This window comes from Lycium ferocissimum, chromosome 7 (assembly GCF_029784015.1).
Source record: "Lycium ferocissimum isolate CSIRO_LF1 chromosome 7, AGI_CSIRO_Lferr_CH_V1, whole genome shotgun sequence".
NCBI classification, from domain to species: domain Eukaryota; kingdom Viridiplantae; phylum Streptophyta; class Magnoliopsida; order Solanales; family Solanaceae; genus Lycium; species Lycium ferocissimum.
Genome location: NC_081348.1, coordinates 13,259,465 through 13,281,001, shown reverse-complemented (window position 1 = coordinate 13,281,001; position 21,537 = coordinate 13,259,465). Strand labels below are relative to the sequence as shown.

General features: G+C 37.3%; 1 protein-coding gene across 1 annotated transcript; it reads left to right on the top strand.

Moving 5' to 3' along the window:
* The first annotated feature begins 10,923 nt into the window (after positions 1-10,923).
* LOC132061933 (uncharacterized) lies at positions 10,924-11,265 on the top strand. The gene has a single exon (XM_059454606.1). It carries the CDS (start codon positions 10,924-10,926, stop codon positions 11,263-11,265), a length of 342 nt encoding a protein of 113 aa, XP_059310589.1.
* The last annotated feature ends 10,272 nt before the right edge of the window (positions 11,266-21,537 follow it).

Sequence of the window (21,537 nt, the reverse complement as noted above, 5' to 3'; positions counted from 1 at the left end):
TATAGAAGCCCAAGACTAATCATCAAAGCACTAACCCTCAAGGACCCAAGGAAGCTTGGGTACCTAAAAGAAAGTAACTACCTTGTTTTGCAGGAACACCACAAGAAGAAATCAAAAGGGAAATGGTATCTAGATAGTGCGTGTTCCAATCCATGACGAGGTGACAAAAGCTTGTTCAAATCGATCGGTCGACTTTGATGGAGGACTAGTTACTTTTGGTGACAACTCAACAGGAATGGTAATTGGTACAGGAACTATATCTTTTAATAATTCTTGTGATATCTCTAACGTCTATCTTGTTAAAGGACTCAAATATAACCTCTTAAGTATCAGTCAGTTGTGTGATCCTGATTTAGAGGTAAGATTTAAAAAGACCGGCTGTGTTATAGAAGACAAAACTGGAAAAGAAATTCTTCCTGGCAGCAGAACAAGAAATGTGTATATGCTTGACTCTATTAAAAGTCCAGCTGGACACATTTGCTTGGCTTCAATGGGAGAAGATCCTTAGGTCTGGCACAAGAGACTTGGACATGCTAGCATGCGGCTAATTGAAAAATTAGCCAAACACGATTTGGTTTTAGGCCTGCCTAAAATAAATTATTCAAAAGATCATATCTGCTATGCTTGTCAGAAAGGTAAGCAAACAAGAAGTTCCTTTAATTCCAAAGACATTGTATCTACTTCTAAACCGTTGCAGCTTTTACACATGGACCTTGTTAGTCCTACTAGAACTGCTAGTATTAGAGGAAAAAGGTATGCTTTCGTTATTGTTGATGATTTCTCTCGCTTTACCTGGGTTATATTTCTTGCCCATAAGGATGATACTCTAAAGAACTTTAAGTTTTTCTGTGAGAAAGTTCAGCGTGACAAAGGCTACTACATTACTTCCATAAGAAGTGATCATGGAGGAGAATTTGAAAACAAGGCCTTTGAGGATTTCTGCAATGAACAAGGTTACGCTCATAATTTTTCGTCACTAAGGTCTCCTCAGCAAAATGGTGTCGTTGAAAGAAAGAACAGAACCTTACAAGACATGGCTAGAACAATGATTTTAGAACACAATCTACCACATCATTTCTGGGCAGAAGCTGTAAGCACAACATGTCATATATTGAACAGGTGTCTGATTCGACCTATTCTAAAGAAAACCCCTTGGAACGGTAAGAAACCTAATATTAGCTATTTTCACTCATTTGGGCGCAAATGTTTTGTGCATAATGATGGAAAGGACAACATTGGTAAGTTTAATCCTAGAAGTGATGAAGGTATTTTTGTTGGTTACTCGAATAATAGCAGATCCTACAGAATTTTCAATAAACGCACTAAATCTATTGAAGAATCTGTTCATGTTATTTTTGATGATACTAATCGTTTGGTCGAGAAAGAAAAATTTGCGAATCTGAGATGTTTGTCGATCTTCGATACTACTACTCCTTGGTGATCAAAATCTCTCATTAAAAGAAACTACCTCTGCTGATGAGTCGACTAATCTTACAATTGGACCTGTTCCAAACGAATGGAGAAGTGAGCCTGATTATCCTAAAAAGTTTGTTATTAGAGATATAAATGAAGGAATGAAGACTCGAGAATCTTGTAAAAATAATGCAAATTTAGCACTCATATCTCAACTCGAGCCTAAGAAAGTAGATGAGGCTTTAAAAGATGATCATTGGATCAAGGCGATGAAAGAAAAACTAGATCATTTGATAAAAATAAAGTATGGAATCTAGTTCCCAGGCCTGAAAAAGGATCAGTAATAGGAACAAAATGGGTGTTCAGAAACAAGTTGAATGAAGCAGGCGAAGTTATGAGAAATAAAGCTCGACTGGTTGCCCAAGGCTACTCACAACAGGAAGGAGTCGACTATGATGAAACATTCGCTCCTGTTGCACGGTTAGAATCTATTCAAATTTTGCTTGCTTATGCTGTTTTAAAAGGTTTTAAACTGTTTCAAATAGATGTTAAAAGTGCTTTCTTAAATGGATTTATTGAAGAGGAAGTCTTTGTTAAACAGCCACCTGGTTTTGAAAATCCTAAATTCCCATATCATGTGTTCAAGCTAAGTAAGGCACTATATGGTCTTAAACAAGCTCCTAGAGCTCGGTATGATCGACTAAGCACCTTTTTAGTATAACATGGATTCTCTAGAGGAAAGATTGATACAACACTTTTCATTAAAAGGTCCTCATCTGGAAATTTAATTATACAGATTTATGTAGATGATATTATTTTTGGAAGTTCTAACCCATCTTTGTGTAAGAAATTTTTACGATCTCGTACAAAGTGAATTCGAAATGAGTATGATGGGCGAACTAACATTTTTCTTGGGCTTCAAATTCATCAATACGAAAAAGGAATATTCATACGTCAAAGTAAGTATACAAAGGAGCTTGTTCACAAATTTGGTCTAAGTGATCTTAAAGCTGAAAACTCCTATGAGTCCTACATGTTTCATTGACAAAAGATGATACGGAGTAAAGCGAGTTGATGAAACTAAATATGAGGAATGATAGGCTCTCTCTCGTATCTTCTTGCTAGTCGACGGACATCATGTTTAGTGTTTGCAAATGTGCTCGTTTCGATCGGCTCCTAAGGAATCTCATCTTAGTGCTGTAAAACGAATAATTAGATATTTACTTGGAACAATTTCCTATGGATTATGGTATCCCAAAACTAATCCCTTCAACCTAGAAGGATTTTCTGATGCTGATTTTGTAGGAGATAAAGATGATAGAAAAAACACAAGTGGTTCATGCCAATTACTTGGAAAATCATTAATTTCTTGGCATAACAAAAAACAGGGATGTGTTTCCCTCTCTACTACTGAAGCTGAATATATTGCTGTTGGGCAATCCTGTGCTCAACTCCTATGGATGGTGCATCAACTAAGTGATTATGATCTATTATTTAAGCCTGTTAAAATTTTCTGTGATAATTCTAGTGCTATATGTTTGTCTAAAAATCCTGTGCATCATTCTAGAGCAAAGCATATAGATATTAAACATCATTTTATTAGAGATCATATTATCAAGGGGTCCATTGAATTACAGTTTGTTTCCACTGAAAATCAACTTGCTGATATTTTTACAAAACCCTTACTTGAGGAAAGATTTTGCATGCTTAGAGAATCTCTAGGAATTATTGATAAACCTATATAGCTACGTTATTTTTGGTAACTTGATTAATTTTCCTTTCTCTGAAATTGCCTCTGTCCCTTCATTGATAACCGCACCCTACTCCTTCCCCAATTCTCGCCTTCCCATAAATATCATCATCACCCCTTGCCGTCTTTTCTTTCTCCCACCACCTCTTCCACTTCCCCATAAACCCTTCTTATTCCATGACCTTTCCTTCTCCCCACAAACTCCATTAAAACCATCCATCCCTCCATTATTCTTCACTCAATTTTTTTTACTCATTTCATCTATGGCTAAAACACAGAAACATTTCTCTCTTTCCACTCGCAAAAGCACGAGAAACAAGAACAAAGGTAAAGCCTCATCCCCTGTTCGTATCGAATCTGATGGCCCCGATTCTTCTCCTCACAACTCTACAAATTCGATTTTCTTAACCGTTCTGTAGTAAACGTGACCATACGGCGAAGCGTGTGGTGAGTCTTCGAAATTTAAGTTTGACTATGAAAATGCCTTTCTTATTTGTCGACACTTACGGTCCACCCCCAAACTCTCGATCTATTTCGCTCACTTAAGGTAAATCTTCTGCTCATGGTCAAATAGTGGATTTTGATGTCATCTCGTCACTACATTGTAATATTCAGCAGTTTTTTGACTCTCAAGGCTGGGTAAATCTTTTCTCCTATGCACCTCCTCGAGATTATGAACATCATATTCACATGTTTTATGCTAATCTTAGAGCTACAAAGGATGATGAACTTGAAACCCTTGTTTTTGGCACTCGTATTCTATTTGACCACTCTGGCTTTGACGAAATGTTTAATATCAAAAGCCATGGTTTTTCTGTTTTGTCTCGTAACTCCTGGCCGTATGATTTTGAGTTCACTTATGAAGAGGCTAAGCGGTCTCTTGACTCAACTGGTTCCCTGCCCCTCACTTAGGCCCCAAACATTTGTCTTTTGAAACTCGTGTGCTTGCTCACATTGTTGCTACTACTATCCTGCCCCGTGTGGGCTCTTTGTCGACCCTTACTCAGCGTGATACTCTCCTTACTTATTGTCTGGTTAAAAAACATAAGCTTCACCTCTCCTCCCTAGTCATGAACCATATGTTAGAACCTGCTTCTGATCCTACTAACTTGCTCTATGGTATGCTCATTACTCGCATTATGGAAGCCCATCATGTTAATCTTTATTTCTCTTGACTCAACTGGTTCCCTGCCCCTCACTTAGGCCCCAAACATTTGTCTTTTGAAACTCGTGTGCTTGCTCACATTGTTGCTACTACTATCACTGCCCCGTGTGGAAGCTCTTTGTCGACCACTTACTCGGCGTGATACTCTGCGTTACTTATTGTACGGTTAAAAACATAAGATTCCGCCTCTCACTAGTCATGAACCATATGTTAGGACTGCTTACAATCTACTAACTTGCTACTGTGGTATAACAAATTACTCGCGTTATGGAAACCCGTAAATGTTAATCTTGATGACCACCCTCCTATATTTATTAAACAATATTATGACTCTAGAGCATTTGTTAGCATGGGCTATGTCTGTATGGATGATGTATGGGTTCTCAAAAAGGATGTGGATAAGGAACTTGAACACCCCTCTCCACTTATTTTTCAACCATCCAAACCACTCTCGAACCTCTGGTGATCGCTCTTGATATTCTTGCTAAGATCTGTATCTTGATACAAACTTGACTCCCTCGAATCTCTTGTGTCAACATTTTCATATGGAAAGGTGGGGGATGTCTCTAGAAACTAGTGCGATGTTGCTTTCATTGCGTCTTAAGATTGATGGTGGCTTAAGGGAAGCGGAGTAGGTTGGCTAAGCGCAAGGTAGTGTTAATGGTCTCACCCTTAAGTTCAACGCAGACTCTGGATGCCATGTAGGATGCTATGGTTAACACTCTGGCGTACTTCGCCCGCCACTTTGCTTTCAGCAGACAGAAGCGATCGATGGGGAGCAGGCTTAATTGTGTTTTGTCCTGTTTGTTTAAGATAATCTTTTGGTTTTGGACATAAGTCCATCTTGACTATGTTCTTTTTTCTTAGTTATCCGTACTAGAACTAAATTTGTGGTCTTTGGTACATTCGTTGACCTTATAATCAGCTTTATCACTCGTTACGTATATTGTTATTATTTTGGGTTTGCTATGTATCTTTCTTTTTGATTGATGCAAAAGGGGGAGAAAAAGTCCAATCTGGATGAGTCAACTATTCAGGGGGAGAAGTCTTCTACTCCAATATTCAGGGGGAGCATTATTCGAAATGGAATCGGCATAAGTTAAACGGGGAAGTTGACTACACCACGCTGATAGCTGAGTATTTTTTTGTCATCGTCAAAAGGGAGATTGTTAGTCTTATGATTTTAATGATGACAAATTGTTGTGTAGGTACTATACTCGAAAGGATAAACCAAGCAACGGATTGGACGGATAAGTCGATGGATAAAAGGAGTTGATCAATTTGAATAGAAGTACAAACCCCAGTCAATTTCATGGAAAAGAAATTCAGGCTGTAAAAATACTCTGCGTATTATTGGAACGAAATCGGATTTTACTCGATCAATTAAATCGACAATCGTAAGATTCGAAGCATTAAATCAAATGCATACAAGAAAACAAGTACCCCGGCTCCCGACAAGGCAAATAAGGCATAAGGAAGGCAATTGTACAACGCTTTATTACATATCGGCAGCACGGAAACAAGCGTACGCGTAGAATGATACCACGAAGGAAAGCATCGTTACAAGTCTTAATAAACTCTTTAACTTTATTATGTGAAAATTAGGATCACTCACAATTTAGGATCGAAATCTCTTGGGCTGACATCTTTCTTTGAAAAAGAGTCTAACGGCTAATCAACAGACTATATATTCGAGGCTCTGAGAACGAAGAAAAATATACATTCGTCTCATTACTCTCAAGCTCTCTTGCTTTACTTTTCTACAAACATTATATTCTTGAGTGATATAGTGTAAACAAAAAAGAAAGGGAGATATAGAACGATTTGTGAGGCATCGTATCAAAAAGATTCTGAGTTTTGAGTGTAGATGTTGGAGCTCCGTTCAAACAAACCATTTTGCAAAACATTTACAAAGAGCTGCCGAACGCCATACCCGAGGCCCGGACTAGGATTCACGTTGAATGCGAACCGGTATAAAAATATGTGTCATTTATATTGCACTTGCTTTTATTCTGCATTACGTTATAGTCGACTAGTGTTCTTAGTTAGTCGTATGCCGAACGGAAAAGTTATTCCATACACTTCTGCGTTTTTAGGTAGGGGTGTTCATGGTTCGATTTGGGTCGGTTATTGATTAAAACCATAACCAAACCAATTTAGTCGGTTTTTAAATGTCTAAAACTATAACCAAACCAAATAAAATAATAACCACCGGTTTGGTTATTGTCGGTTTGGGTTCGGTTTTCGGTTTATATTGTGTGTGACTTATCAATAAAACATTAAAAAGTTGAAAAAGACATGTCTTTTTTTTGGTTGAATGATAACTTTTGTTTATAGTTTTAAGGTGAAACGTAAATGTAGAAACATTTTTCTTATTAGTGATAGTGTAGTACTCGATTACCCCAGAAGTTGCTAAAAACTATTACATATAGAGCTAAAAACTAACTTAGTAGTGGCGGCACCATTTTTATCATCTGAATACACGTACCTAAAATAAAGTAAGGCATAGGAGCTTTTAGTTGTTGTTTACAAACATACATATTAATTAAACATAAAGACTACCTAAAATTAAAATGAAAATATATGAAATAAAAAAGCTTGCAATATTAATGATGCGAACTTTTGGGCGATAATTGCATTCTTTCAATTCTCATTTTATTAACAAAACTTTGTGTAAAGATCACAAACTTGAGAAGCGTTGATTATTATCTCATGCTAGGTATTCTCTGACATAATGATTTGTTTCTTTCTCTCGCTTTTTAGAGGATTATCAATGGGGAAGAAGTATTAGGGCATTACCATGCTTGAGGCTACATCAAATGGGAAATGACAAGTATCAAGGATTTATAGGAACTTCCAAATCTACAACCTCTCGGTCTTTTCATAGCGAAAAATATTAAGTTTAGACTCATTCAAACAAGAAAGAAGGTATAAATTCTAAAAAGAAAAGATCAAATGGCCGATGAAGAAAGGCTAAAAATTTAAGTTAAAGACATTGTAGACTCTAACGTATGAGCTTTTGTTAGTAGGTTCACAACTTAGCAACAAGAGTTAAAAGGCTGAACGTGGGTTTGGACACTCAATGTAAAAACATGAATTAACCCCAAGCAATCGTGAAATAAGTAGGCAAAATCGAATTAATGATTAAGGTATAAAATATTTATCATTATTTATGAAAATGCAATAGTATACATATAAATGATTGTAAATTATGTATATATTTAACATACGGATTTAGATTCAGTTTATTTTTAATAGGCAATAGCAAGACAAATAATATCAGTTTTAAAATTTAAAAGCGAAATCGAAATAATAGAAAATAGAATGTGATTTTTTTATTGATTTGGTTTAAAATTTTCGGTTGATTTTGATTTCTTAGCTTAAAATGATGACCCTCTTTTAGGTTGTATTGCTCAGTGAAAATGGTTTTACAGAGATAGTGAGCAATCTTTATAGGCTAGTACTATGGGACAACGCCCATCTTGAGGTCATGTGGACCTATCAATAGTCTTGCTGTAGATAGTCATAATTATATCTCTAGCTAGCCAATTTAATCCCAAGATCAACCAATTATTTCGGATAAGGGAACTCCAAAAATATCTCTGAAGATTGTTTGGTTAATTTTCTCTTGAATCAGAATAGGAGAGTATAAGAGGAAACACAGGATTAGAATGTCTCATTTACATAATTAAAAAAGAAAAAAAAACTTAGTTATGTTTAATTCACCAACAGATAAAACAAACAAAGCACGAATATAAGATACTACAGTATATGCTATATAAACGAGAGTGCGGATGACAAGTATAATTATACGTAGATAGACTTCCAAATAAGCATAGATGGCCTCTAAAAGAGTCGTCCTTTAGTTGGCCATTTTCTTAAGTAGATAGATGGCATTGAAATATTCCTGACATGAGATAATTTTATATTTTGGGCAAATCTATCTACTAACTAATTTATAATTTATAACTAAATCAAGTTAATTTTTTATTGCTCTCATCGAACTTGATCACAACTTACAAGTTACAACTATAAACTAGCTAATCGTAAACTTAATTGACGAGACGAATAAACATGCGTATTTTAGTTATCATCAAGATAAATATCATAAGGGACCAGTGTTTCTCTGTTCACGAATTTGTAACAACATTGATTACATGTATCAGATTGTCAACTATTTAAGATGTTGGTTATGGTTCTATTAAAAAATAACCCGAATAAATAACCGAACCAAACCGATAAATTATATACATAAATTTTATAATTATTTATATGTATATTATTAGTTTTTCATAAATAATTATAAATATTTTATACCTTTTCATGATTAATTTGATTTTTGGTCTACTTATTTCACATGATTGTTTAAGGCTCATGTTTTTAAGAATATGTCCAAGCCCGTATCTTTAAGTCTTTTAACTCTTTAAGTGTTAAGTGTAAATCTACTAACAGAAGCTCACGTTAGAATCTAATGTCTTTTAACTTAAATTTTTAGCCTTTCTTTGTTAGCCATTTAATTTTAGGGTTTTTTCCCCCCCAAATTTATACCTTTCTTTTTTCTTGTTTGAATGGGTCCTAAACTTCTAATATTTTTCATATGAAAAGGACAGAGGTTGTAGATTTGGAGGTTCCTATAGAAGATACTTTAGTAATATCAGCATTTGCTGCTACTCAAGCACATGTTAATGCCCTAATACTTTTTCCATGGGTAATCCTTCTAAAAAGCAAAAAAGAACAACTCCTTGTAGTCGAGACCCTAGCCTTGGGGATAATGATAGCAAAACATTTGAAGTTTGGGATTATTACACAAAAATTTTTTATTTCATATATTTTCATTTTAATTTTAGGTAGTCTTTATGTTTAATTAATATGTATGTTTGTAACAACTAAAAGCTCCTATATTCTACTTTATTTCCAGGTAAATGTATTAAGATGACAAAAATGGTGCAGTCACTACTAAGTTAGTTTTTAGCTCTATATGTAATAGTTTAGCAACTTTGGGTAACTTGATCTATATTCCACCTTAAATTATAAATAAAAGTTATCGTTTGAACCCAAAAAAAAAAAAAGAAAAAAAAAACATGTCTTTTTCAACTTTTTAATGTTTTACCGATAAGTCTCATGGTCGCTACCATAAATATAAATCGAAAACCGAACCAACTGACAATAACCAAACCGGTGGTTATTATTTTATTTGGTTTGGTTATGGTTTTAGACATTTAAAAACCGACTAAATTGGTTTGGTTATGGTTTTAATCAATAACCGACCCAAACCGAACCATGAACATCCCTAGATAAGACGGTACTAAATTTTTATCCCTGAACTATTTTTCCTTATCTATCATACCAAGCGACCCCTAAATCTTATAAAAAATTTCAATTTAAAAATTACACGTGACTTATTATCATTGACCACATACATTATTTAAGTTAAAATTAAACCACCCGCGCTGTGATTCAATAACTGGTCTTTCATCCCAACTGTTGGAAGACATAGTTTCAGCAATTAATCTTGCAGAATGCACTTACAATTAAAAAAAAAAATCCAAAACCATTTTTTAATTTTGTTTTTATTTGGAGGGGTGGGTGGATTGCTGGGGGAGCGAGTGGGGGGTAAAAAATAATAAAAAACTTTTTAAAACTTTTTTCAAAAAATAAAATTGCAGGATGGTTTTGTGGGGGGGGGGGGGGGGTCGAAAGGTGCGTGTAGAAAATCTTTTTTTTTTTTAAAGAAAAAAATGTATTTAAAGCTTTTTTTGTTAAAAGAAAAAAAATTTGAGGGGGGGTGGAGGGGTGTTGTGGTGGGTGGGTGTGGTGTGGTGGTGCGTGGGTTGGTGGGAGTGGTTGGGATTTGGTGCGTTGTGGTGGTTGGGTGGTGGTGGGGGTGGGGTGGTTGGTGGCATGTCACTTGTAGTACTTGTTTTTCCTATTTTCATTAAGGAAGTCATTTTCCTCATTTTAAAAAAAATTATTTTCCTAAAGAAAATTTTTTTCAAAATTTTTGACCAAACGAACAAGAAAAAATTGAAAAATGTTTTTTGGAAAGTGTTTTCCTTCATACTGAACACACCCTATGTATCACTTATTTTGATAGTTGTGTTTAGCACTGTGTTAGAAGAACTATTATAGTGAGTTTGTATTTCCTTTGTATTCTATTGATAACAATATTATACCAGACTGCCTTGTAAGACTTAAGAGAATCCTTAAGTTTTGTCAAGCATTGTTGCAATTAAAATTGAGGGATGGAAAACGGACTAATCTTGCTTGAGAGTTGAGACAATATAATGAGTCAATGACAAGTGTCACCACCAAGCCATTTGATAATGTACTTACTATAAATTAAATTATAATAGTGAAGAGTACAAAACTGCCCGTGCATTATAAATGTAACGAATACCATTAATTAATAGCCCCTCTTTAAGTATGTCATAAAATGCTTACATTGAACAACCAAAATCAAAAGTCAGAGGAACCGTTTCAATGTCATTAAATTCTTTTTTGCATATATATACCTCCAAAATCCTTCACACTAGCAAATCCAACTAACAACACTACACAAAAACTTGCTGGCAGATACCGTTCTCTAGAAAAAACAATGGCTTTTCAAAGAAGTTTATACTCAAGTATGCTTATAACCGTGTGCATATCTATGTTGACATCACCAAGCTTGTCTCTTTTATTTGGAGGTCCAGACATGATAGCAAAATGCTTTGCATCAGTGGGAGATGTTCCAGGCTGTGTGGAAGAAATTATTACATCTTTTCTGAGCATTCAACTTCGTCTGCTTGGTCCTCAGTGCTGCAGAGCTGCTTTGGATATTGATGATGGATGTTGGCCAAACGTCTTCCCCTTCAATCCTTTTTTTCCACCTGCCCTCAAGAATTTTTGCTCCACTACTCAAGCTCAGTTACCACCACCCTCTCCGCAATTTCCATGAACGTTTCCCAATTTAAACTCATGTCATGTTTAGTTTAATATTTTTTGATGTTTTCTGATGAGACAATAACAGGAAGGGGTGGAAATGAAGGTTATTCTCTCCGTTAGTTTGTTGCTTTCGTTTGATTAGGAAGCATTCATTTAGTAGTTTTCTGTCCTGTTTCTACAAGAACAGATTTGATGTTTTTGTAGGTGTTTCCCTTTTTCTTTTTCTTTTTTTCTTTTGTGTGTGTCATTGTGGTTGATGGTTCAATAAGATTAGTGTTGTATTAGTTTTATGAGATCTCTCGTGATCTTTGCATCTCTCGATCTCTATGGGACAAAGTAGGCGAACAAAATTTTTTATTACCGCTAGTTTAAATTTAGCTAGGAGTGCAAAAGTAATTAAAATACCATCTTCTTGGCTGTTAATTTGCACTATCACAGATCAGTCTCATCGAACCAAGGGATTTCTAAAGTACAGCTGAGCTATTCATATCGACACAAAAAAAAAAAAAACAAAGGAGGATACTTACAAATATGTATTGCCCAAATACATAGTGTGAAAAATCACACTGTAACGACCCTTTCCCGAGTCCTATTAGTACGATTTTGACCCGCAGGGACAGGTGGCACGGTTCCCGAGGTCACCAGGCGAGTTTTAGTATGACTTTTGGAGATTTGAGACTTTAAGTGTAAACGGATCTTTTTCTGAATTTCGTCGATTCCGAGAGGTTCGGATGGTCATTTGTGACTAGGTGGCAGGTTTGGTTTGTTTCCCAAGGCTCTTGGTAGCGTTTTGGGACTTAGTTTGGAAAGTTGGCGCTAGGCTATTGGGGGTTGACTTGGTCAAATAGACCTCCGTTGGAAAATCCGAGGCCACGTGTATGCATGTTTGTTTTGTATCTGTGGGGCTTCAGGTGATAGTCGAATTTCGGGATGAAACTAGACAACAATCAGGAATATTCTGTTGTCCACCGCAGTGGCACTAGAACCACGGTAGCGGTCCCGCTGCAACGAGGGACCGACCGTCGTAGCGCGTTCTGTTAGTTTGTGGCAGGTTGCCGCAGCGGACGACCATCCGCTGTGGCGGACTCCTGATAGCGGTCAAGCCAGCCGCTACACTGCAGCGGATGACCTACCGCGGCAGCGGGTTACGGGCAGATTTATTTCTTATTCATCCTTTTCTAAGCATAATTGGGCGATTTTGAGAGCTTTGGGACTGAATATTCATAGAGGTAAGATCCTTGGTCTTAGAATTCATTACTTACCTTCCTTAATCATTAATCCATGCTAGAAATCACTAGAATCAAAGAGGGAAAGATGGGTTTTATGATAAATTCTTAAAATGGATTTTAGATTTCCTAAATAGAAATTGTTGATGAAATTAGCTAGTATAACCCTAGAATCTGATATTTTCATTGTTGTTAAGCTTATACCTTCCATTATTAGAGGTTAATTTGTGGATTGAAAAGTTAGTGTTCATACTTAAATTTGGGGGTTTCACTTCAAATCCAAATTTAGCTTAATCTTGAGGTAATCTAGCAATTGATTAGTGGTTTTTTTATCATCTAGACTTGAATTGCATACTCCATCTTATTATTTCCCATTTTACTCTTGTGGGCCCGTGTTACACCCCAAAAAATTTCGCGTTACCAAGATTGCAGACGACTTAGTATGGGCTCAGGGGAGAGTAAAGATATACAAGGATTAGGGATGAAGATTCTATTATATATGTATAAGAATAACACATAGATGACATTAGAGGCTATATGGTGTAAGTTGGTTAATACGTTACTTAATAAATAGCCCTCGTAACCGTAAGTTGAGCTGGGGCCCATATGTTGGAATTTTATAAAGGGCATATCACAAGTTATATGAATAGTACATGGGAAGTTGATCAATTCTTAAAAAGGACACTTAAGCCAAATATGAGCATAAGCACTCCAAAAGGATGATTTAAGGATACGTTTTCGGGTGATCCAAATTTTTACGAGGTCAAAGCACGCCATTATAAATTTAGAATTTGGGAAAACACAAAAAATGAAAGTTGTAGATAATTTAAATACCTTTCCAACCATAGGTTTTGGGCCTTAATGCAACATAGGATTAAAATGTTATGGACGTTTTAAGGCGGAAAGGTCAAACTGGGCAGTGGGCTCGGCCCAACCCGACTCCAAGTCAGGTCAGGCCCACTTCCCTTGCTATTTAAGGAAAGTTTCACCCTTATCTTCCTCATTTCATACCAAAAGATCCAGAACATTTTAGAGAGAGAGTGAGGAGAGTTAGAGAGTAAAACAAGGGTTCGATCAAGTTCAAGGCCGAATCCCGAGGCTTGTGAAGGATAAAGTGTAGTACGAGTTGTCATCGTTGTTTTAAGCTAAATATTGAGCTTGGGGATGATATTTTCGTGGTTGATCTACTGCTAAGGTATGTATTATTTTCTCATCTTTGTTATTGAGATGATTACGTAGAGATTTAACAGATTAAAGTGTTAGAAATATAGTTATAATTATCATATACCGAATATTAAGGCATTGTGGTTTAGGAAATGTTTTTGGATGGAATTGTAAGATGAGCTTAGTTATATTATTGTTGTAAATTGTTAGATTTGTTGTTGTTGTTGTTGGTTATTAGCTTAATTTGGAATTGTTGGGTTGATAGGATTATAGAGGGAGATCTTTGTCCAAATCCTGTTAGGCGAAAGAATAAATGATTAGTTAGATTAATCTTGTTGGCCTAGTCTTAATTCCTATATTGTTGATGGTATTCTAGTTGACTAAGCTCAGGAAGGGACTCGAGGATTAGCTTGAGGCGTAAATAAGGTATGTAAGGCTAACCCTTCTTTCATACTTTGGCATGATTCCTTTTATATGACTCCTAAAGAACGTAAAACATAAGTACTTTATTCTTAGTTGGATTAGAAGTCGATATCCAATGTCTTGTTTCGTTCATGCTATACTCTTGTTGATAATTCGAAGGAAGCTTCTGCGATACATTATACTTACATGTTCACTACAAAGCAAATGGTAAATGAAGGAAACTCTAAAACTTATTCTCAAAATCTCTCCAAAGGGAGTTGTAATCAAAACCACTCTGAAAGGGGTGCAACATTTTGTAACTTCATTACATATTCATACTGTATATCATATGTATTGTTATTGTTCCACCTGGTCAGCTGGATTATGCTATTGTTAAGCCGGAAGTGGCTGCCCGAAGGGGCCACCCTAGCTAAGCCGGAAACGGCTGCCTAAAGAGGCCATCATGACTATACCGGAAGCGGCCGTCCGAAAGGACTACTGTGTTATTAGCCGGAAGCGGCTACGTGTAGGATATTATATATTTATATTGTGTATGATAGAATTGTGTAAGGGACCATATGACATGGTTCAAAATGTTGTTCCAGGTTACTCCCAGGTTGCTTTCTAAACTTGCTTACTGTTACGCTTTCCTTGTTTTATGATTCAGTATTGCCTTACATATTCAGTACATATTCCGTACTAACCCCCTTTCTTCGGGGGCTGCATTTCATGCCCGCAGGTTCAGGGACGCGGTTAGACGATCCAGCCACCTAGGAGGAGTCAGCATTAAGAGTCAGACAGCTCCACTTGCTTCGGAGACTGTTCCTGTTTTGGTATACTTTTGTTTGTATATATTATGAGTACGACGAGGACCTGTCCCGTCACTTATGTACGGTCATACTCTTCTAGTAGTCTGCGGACAACGTGGGTGTCATGGGTACCGTTTGGCCTTGCTGGCCTTTGTTTTGTTGTACGGAAGTATCGGAACCCTCGTTGGCTTGCCTTTTGATATGTTACATAATATAAGTATGTTTTGAGTTACAGATGGACTTTGGTATTCTATTTACAGCTTTCAAACTTAGTTAAATAGACTCTATTGAATGTCATGTTTGAGTACAGGTAACATAAGTTGGGTTATCGGGCAAGTCAAGCTCGGTCACTCGTCATGGCCCTAGGCTAGGTCGTGACAGCCCGTTTCCCCAATTTTCATAGGTTGGATTAGGCCTAAATTATAAGCTTAGCAATATGGATATTATTCTTCTTGGTTTCTGAACTAGAATACGTTTATGATTAGACTTTGAGTACTCGAAGGCATAAAGAAAGGGCAAGGCTAAGGTGTGACGGTTCGTGGCTCCTGTTCGGCATTCCAGGTAGGTAATGACTTACCTTATGGTTAAACTTCAGTTAGTAAAGCATATGTAGAATTAGTGATTGTTGAAGAAAGCAGATGCGCCTTCGGGTGAGAAGTTTGGGTTGGAATACTTAGGTTGGTATTGTTGTTGATTATGGCTTGTTGCGTTATTGTGTACTATGGCTTGTTGATTATTGTGAGTTGTTGGCTTGTCGCCACGTGATTGATTATCGAGTCGATTCTTAGTGATTGCTTATGATTTGGAGAGCATATTTATCATTGTTGAGGTTGTTGGAAAAGAAAATAAATTTAAGATATTGATAATGTGATTGAGCTATGTGCCTATGTGTGGCACGATTGATCTGATAAATTATCATTATTCATTGATATTATGCATTGTACTCCTTCTCATCTTCCATTATACTCTGATATTAGCTGGCTTGGTATTGTAGTGTGATTGTAATTATTGGGCATTGTTTTGTAAAGAGGAAGTAAGTGATTTATTCGTGATATTGTGATACGTGTCCATGTGTGGCACAATTGATATTGACAGATTCTCATGATATGTGTCCATGTGTGGCACCATTGATATTGATGTATTCTCATTGGCATTGATATCATTCATGCATTTGGATCGGGTTGCGCACCGCAACATATTTTATACATATATTGGATCGGGTTGCGCGCCGCAACATATATTAAACCTATTTTTGACCGGGTTACACGTTCCGTAACATATATATATATATATATATATATATATATATATATATATATATATATATATATATATATATTGAATCGGGTTGTGTCTTTGCGGCAGGTACATGGACTTCGCGGGTCCCCCATGGGTCATGATTGTCGGAGCATAGACATTATCCATCTGAAGCGTGTGTGTATCATTGCACTGCATTGCATTCATATTTCATTCACTCATACATCTGAGTGTTGTAGTTATTTATTGTATTGTATGGTACTCGTGAACATTGGCTTCCTGGTTGGTTACTGCTTGAGATCGTCGTGTGTCTGACTAATACATACTTGGGAATTGATAGATTCGAGGAGTAGAGACTTTCTCCTAGATTGAGACTTGAAGATACAGAGTAATATTGTTGGCGGTACTATAGATGTGGTTATTACGAGAAATCGTGGAAAACTTGGTAAGACTTGTGTTTAGGTGCTTCACCGTAGGCCATGATTTGGTTATTGATCCTTATGTACTTGAGACGACTATTATTAGACTGTGTGGTGTTTATATCTAATTGTGAGCAAGTCTATTCTTCAGTATCTTTCTTTATATATGTTAAGTAACTGTTGTTGGCCTACTCAGTACGTGTTGTTGTACTGATGCTACCTTGCTACACTACTTTTCAGGGTGTAGATTTGAGACAGGTCCATTCCACTCCCTGTGATTGACTTTCGAAGCCTGGTTGACGAGTATCTAGGGTGAGCACATGGCCGGATACGCAGCCTGGGTGACTCCTCTTATCATTACTGTCTTTATCTCTTTCCCATTCAGATAGATAATTGTAGATACTCGAGACTTGTAGTTTCCAGACATTATGTAGTGGCTCTTGTACGATTCAGACAAGATTTTGGGATTCGATGTATCTTCCGCATTTATTATATTTATCTATTTATGTTAGACTTCTTATGTAATTCTGGGTGATTGAATTTATTTTATTTATTTTTTCGTTGTAAATAAGGTATGGGTTCGCCTACCAAGGTGGAGAATGGTAGGTGCCCGCATGTTTCCCTAGTTGGAGTGTCACAAATTGGTATCAGAGCCCTAGGTTACCCGTTCTATAAGTACAAGAGCATGTCTAGTAGAGTCTTGCGGATTGGTACCATGAGCTTCGTACCTATCTGCGAAAGGCTATGGGACATTTAGGAAACTTTGAATTCTTGCAGTCCTTCATGCTACTTCATCCAAATTGGTATCTAGCTGATTCTAATTGGTATCTGAATGTCCTTTTCTTACTCTCTCACGAGTGGTGAAAACTCATTTTTGAACTCTTATGCAAGCGGTTTTGTTATGACGTGTTATGGTATGGTACGAGATGTGTCATCCAGATTCAGATGCGTGAACAAGTTTAGTTTCTAGCTATGGTTTGAGGTTTCAGTTGTGTGGAATCACGGTTAGACTCATTCGTTGTGGAAGTCTCTTGGAAAATGGGAAAGACGGTATAGAGGGTCAAATGATCTCCGTGTTTTCAGTGTTGGGTTGCTCGGAAGAGGCAAAGTGCATACATGGCTTAACAAGAGTGATTTGTTTTGGGAAAAATGTCAACTTTGTCAGGGTAATATGATGGTGTGCGTGGCACGAGTGTGGGTTCAGTAAGGATCATCGGATTTGGGTAAAAGTATAGTGACCACAGGTAATAAAGAAGAGAAGTTAAGAATAAGGACGTAAGGGCAACTTTTGTGGGAAACATATAGCGAAGTAAGACTTCTTAGAATATTTTGGTATGAATACCTTTTGTGCTAATGGGACAGATGAGTAAGGGAGAGGACTTGGATATAATAATCTCCGCTATTAGGAAGGAAAAAAAACTGGTATCTGACGTATTTGTTAGAATGAGGTTGCAATTGGTACGAGAGTGGATTCGTTTTCGGTGTGGGAAAGTTAAGCTGGACTTCGACGTGGCGATATGCTAGTGGCTTGTAGGTCCTTTCAAGAAAGTGATTATCGGTCCTAGATTGGAAAGCAGGGCTACCTGTGGTAAGTGGAGACTTAAGATGTTGGCAGTTGTGGTTCAGGTCTTTTAGTAAAGGGTATGATCGCCAAGTCTTCATGTTAGAGGGATGTTAAGGATATCATGGAGCCAAGAGCTAGTTGATTTGAGAGCTATGTTGCGGTCACACATGGCAGAATAGACATAAGGGTTCAGTATTAAGTCGGTATGTTCGGTTATGCCGTGGGCTAATGGCAGCCAGTGGTTGACTAGTAAAGATGACTCTAGTATTAGAAAAGTGCTAAGTTTTAGCAGTCATGGAGCAATCAGGTGTTACCTCTAGTATTGGATTGGAGTTGGGAGCTTTATACCTGTTGTGTTAGTCTCGGTTAGTTCTTGCTATTACTGGTGTTGCTGCTCGGTTGAGTTAATCGAATAAAAGAGATAATCAAGCGAATGGTTAGAGGTGTTCTGGTTTAGCAATGGGGACGTTCGAAGTGGTAAATCAATGATGAGGTTTAAATTAATACGAGTTGTGGAGAATAGTTCAAAATTTGAGTATAGAAATTTGAGCAAAAGTACCGTAGTAGAGATACGTGGGGACATTAGTAGGACTATGTATGTGATACGCGGGTTTTAGAGAGTATTCACTTTTAAAGTGGAGTGAGTTAAGGGAACTCTAGTGTGTAAACTGTGTGACATGCTACTATCTCTAGGATTGACTTGGCTAGATGCAAGACTTATGATTATGTGGTATTCTATGGAGCGGGTTCGAGAAATGGTTACAAGGCGACGATGATTGTAATTTGATTAGATTTGGGGAATTGAAGAGTCAAGAAAGAGTATAGTTGATCAAGAATTGGTAAAAATAAGGTACATCTTCGGGATTACTTGGGTCAGTATAGGTTGTGGAGATGTTTTGCATATTTCAGATGAAGTGTCACCGTGAGTACGCTCAAGGAAGAGAGTCTACATATAAGGACGAAGGGATATGATGGATTAAGTGATATGACGAAGTTCCGTGAGTTTTTGTGATCAGTGACTAGAGAGAAAAGAATTCCAGGTAACCGACATGGTAAAGTTTATAAGAAGTGGCTTGTGTGGTACCTTTGTTGGAGAGTTCCGTAACACTCTACAGTGGCTGAGTTAGTGTGGTTTTAAGAGAAATGATTTGTAAAAAATTCCGATTGTGTGAGGCTAGAGTTATATTCTCGAGATGGACCGTATTCATGGTAAGTGTTTTATGTTACAAGTAATATTGATGGGATATCTTGGGTGGATACTTTTAAATATTAAGGACTCGAAAATAGTTATATGAGGCTACAGGTTTTTGTGTCGAAAAGCTTGGGATTGTATCAAATTTGCGTATCGGGTAAAGGCTGAGAAACTCTAAGGTTGCATTCATAAGGTATAGTTCTTCGGTACTCAGTTGACAACTTGGAGATGACTCATCTTTTGGAGTTAAAAGTGACAGACATGAATTATATTGCGTGAAAAAAAGATTAGAATTGGCCGCCACCGATGCATGGTAGGATTGTGGTTGGGTTCAGAATTTTGGAGTTAGTTCGAGTGGCTATTGATGGTATTTAGGGGTTGTGCATTGATTTCGGGTCAGTATTGTTTGATTATAACTCGATGGACTGTATTCATATGTCCAGAAGGACTTATAGGTTCCCAGTAAATCACCTTCACGGATTCGGTGAGTTTCAGTTCAGATTTGAGGTATGACAAGTGTTACAGGCTGTGCGTCCACCAAACAGTATATGAGGGACCTGGTTGTGTAGTAGTTCCCTTATGCAGTGCAGTACAAGAATCAACACAAGATTTTTACGTGGAAAATTTCTTACTCAAGGGATTAAAAATCACGACCTACCCCAGTAGGATTCTGAACTCCACTATACGAGCAACTTCAGGTTACAACTCTATCATAAGCTAGGGATTAACTCCCATAATCCCTTACCCTTATAATAACGCTTTTGCAACCTAGGAACTAACCCCCGTAGTTCCTCCAAACTTGCAATACTCCGATTGCAAGCCACTCCACTTAGCTAACTTTTGCTAAGGACCCTAATACACTTATACTAATCCTAGCATAATGTACCACTCAACAGCTTGATGAAACACACTTCCAACAAGCACCCTTTGAGACTTTTAATTGTCACGCCCCAACCTTGGTAAGGCGTGATCGGCACCCGACACCTTATTGGGGTCGAGCGAACCAAGCTGTAACTTGCATCTTCTATGTATCGAATGGAAAAGTAAGGACAAGGAGGCTAACTATGAATATAGTATCATGCATATGTATATGTACAATGGGCCCACGATGCCGACATAACCACTGACAAGGCATAACTAAGCTATATATAAGCGTACGCAAAGCCTCTATGAACATGGTAGAGTATACAAGTCGGGACGGGGCCCCACCATGCCGTAACACAAAAAAAATACATATACGAACCCGGACTCGGTAATGCTCCGGGGAAGAAGTGGAGCCCGCAATCAAGACTAGTGCACGGAAGCGACCTACGCCAAGATCCTCGCCCCGTCTGTCTACACCTGCGGGAATGAACGCAACGTCCACAAGAAAGGACGTCAGTACGAATAATGTACCGAGTATGTAGGGCGAAAATGTAATATAATAAACATATACTGCAGGGAAGAAGATATGTAGCATATATATATATATAGCAACAGAATGATATGTTAGTTAGGATTACAGTATAGTACATAGATATAGTTGAAGATATGAGAGTATGGAGATACATATATATAACATATATCTGCCCAACCGGCCGTAGCCCGGTGGTAACATCTGCCCCGTGGTTATAGACTAGTGGTGATTATAATCGACATCATAACCAAACTTCTACAAGTAATCTCTATGCACTTCTCATGGTCATCACATAACCCGTAGGGTCTACACATCACATAAGACTTATAAGCATAGCTCAGGCCATTAGTACTTCTTCTCGCTTGACTAGACAATAACCAAATCCTAAGATACAACATAAAGCTCTCTTCGAACATTAAATACCTCATTAGGGATCCTCTACTAGCACTCTATTCATGTCCTATAAAACATTCCTTAAGAACCTATTCCTAAACTCATTGGATTATTATTATGGAACCATCATCATGAACACATCTCACCTTGAAGGAACAAAATCATAAGGTGAGATCAACATCAATGAATAACATCAATAGCCATGAAACAAGTTCAATGATATCACAGGAACATCGGGAACTATAAGCTTTGGTATTTTAGAAATAGGGTTATTGTCACACCCCAATCTTCATCAGGGCGTGACGGGCACCCGACCCTCGTCAGAGTCGAGCGAACCCTTAAACGTCGACTCAAATTTTTTTTTTTTTTAAAACAAGAATTGAAAGTTGTAAAAAAAAAACCCAAAAACCACGTAGCTGGAAAATTCCCCCCATGGGATATAAATACATACAAAATAAAACAA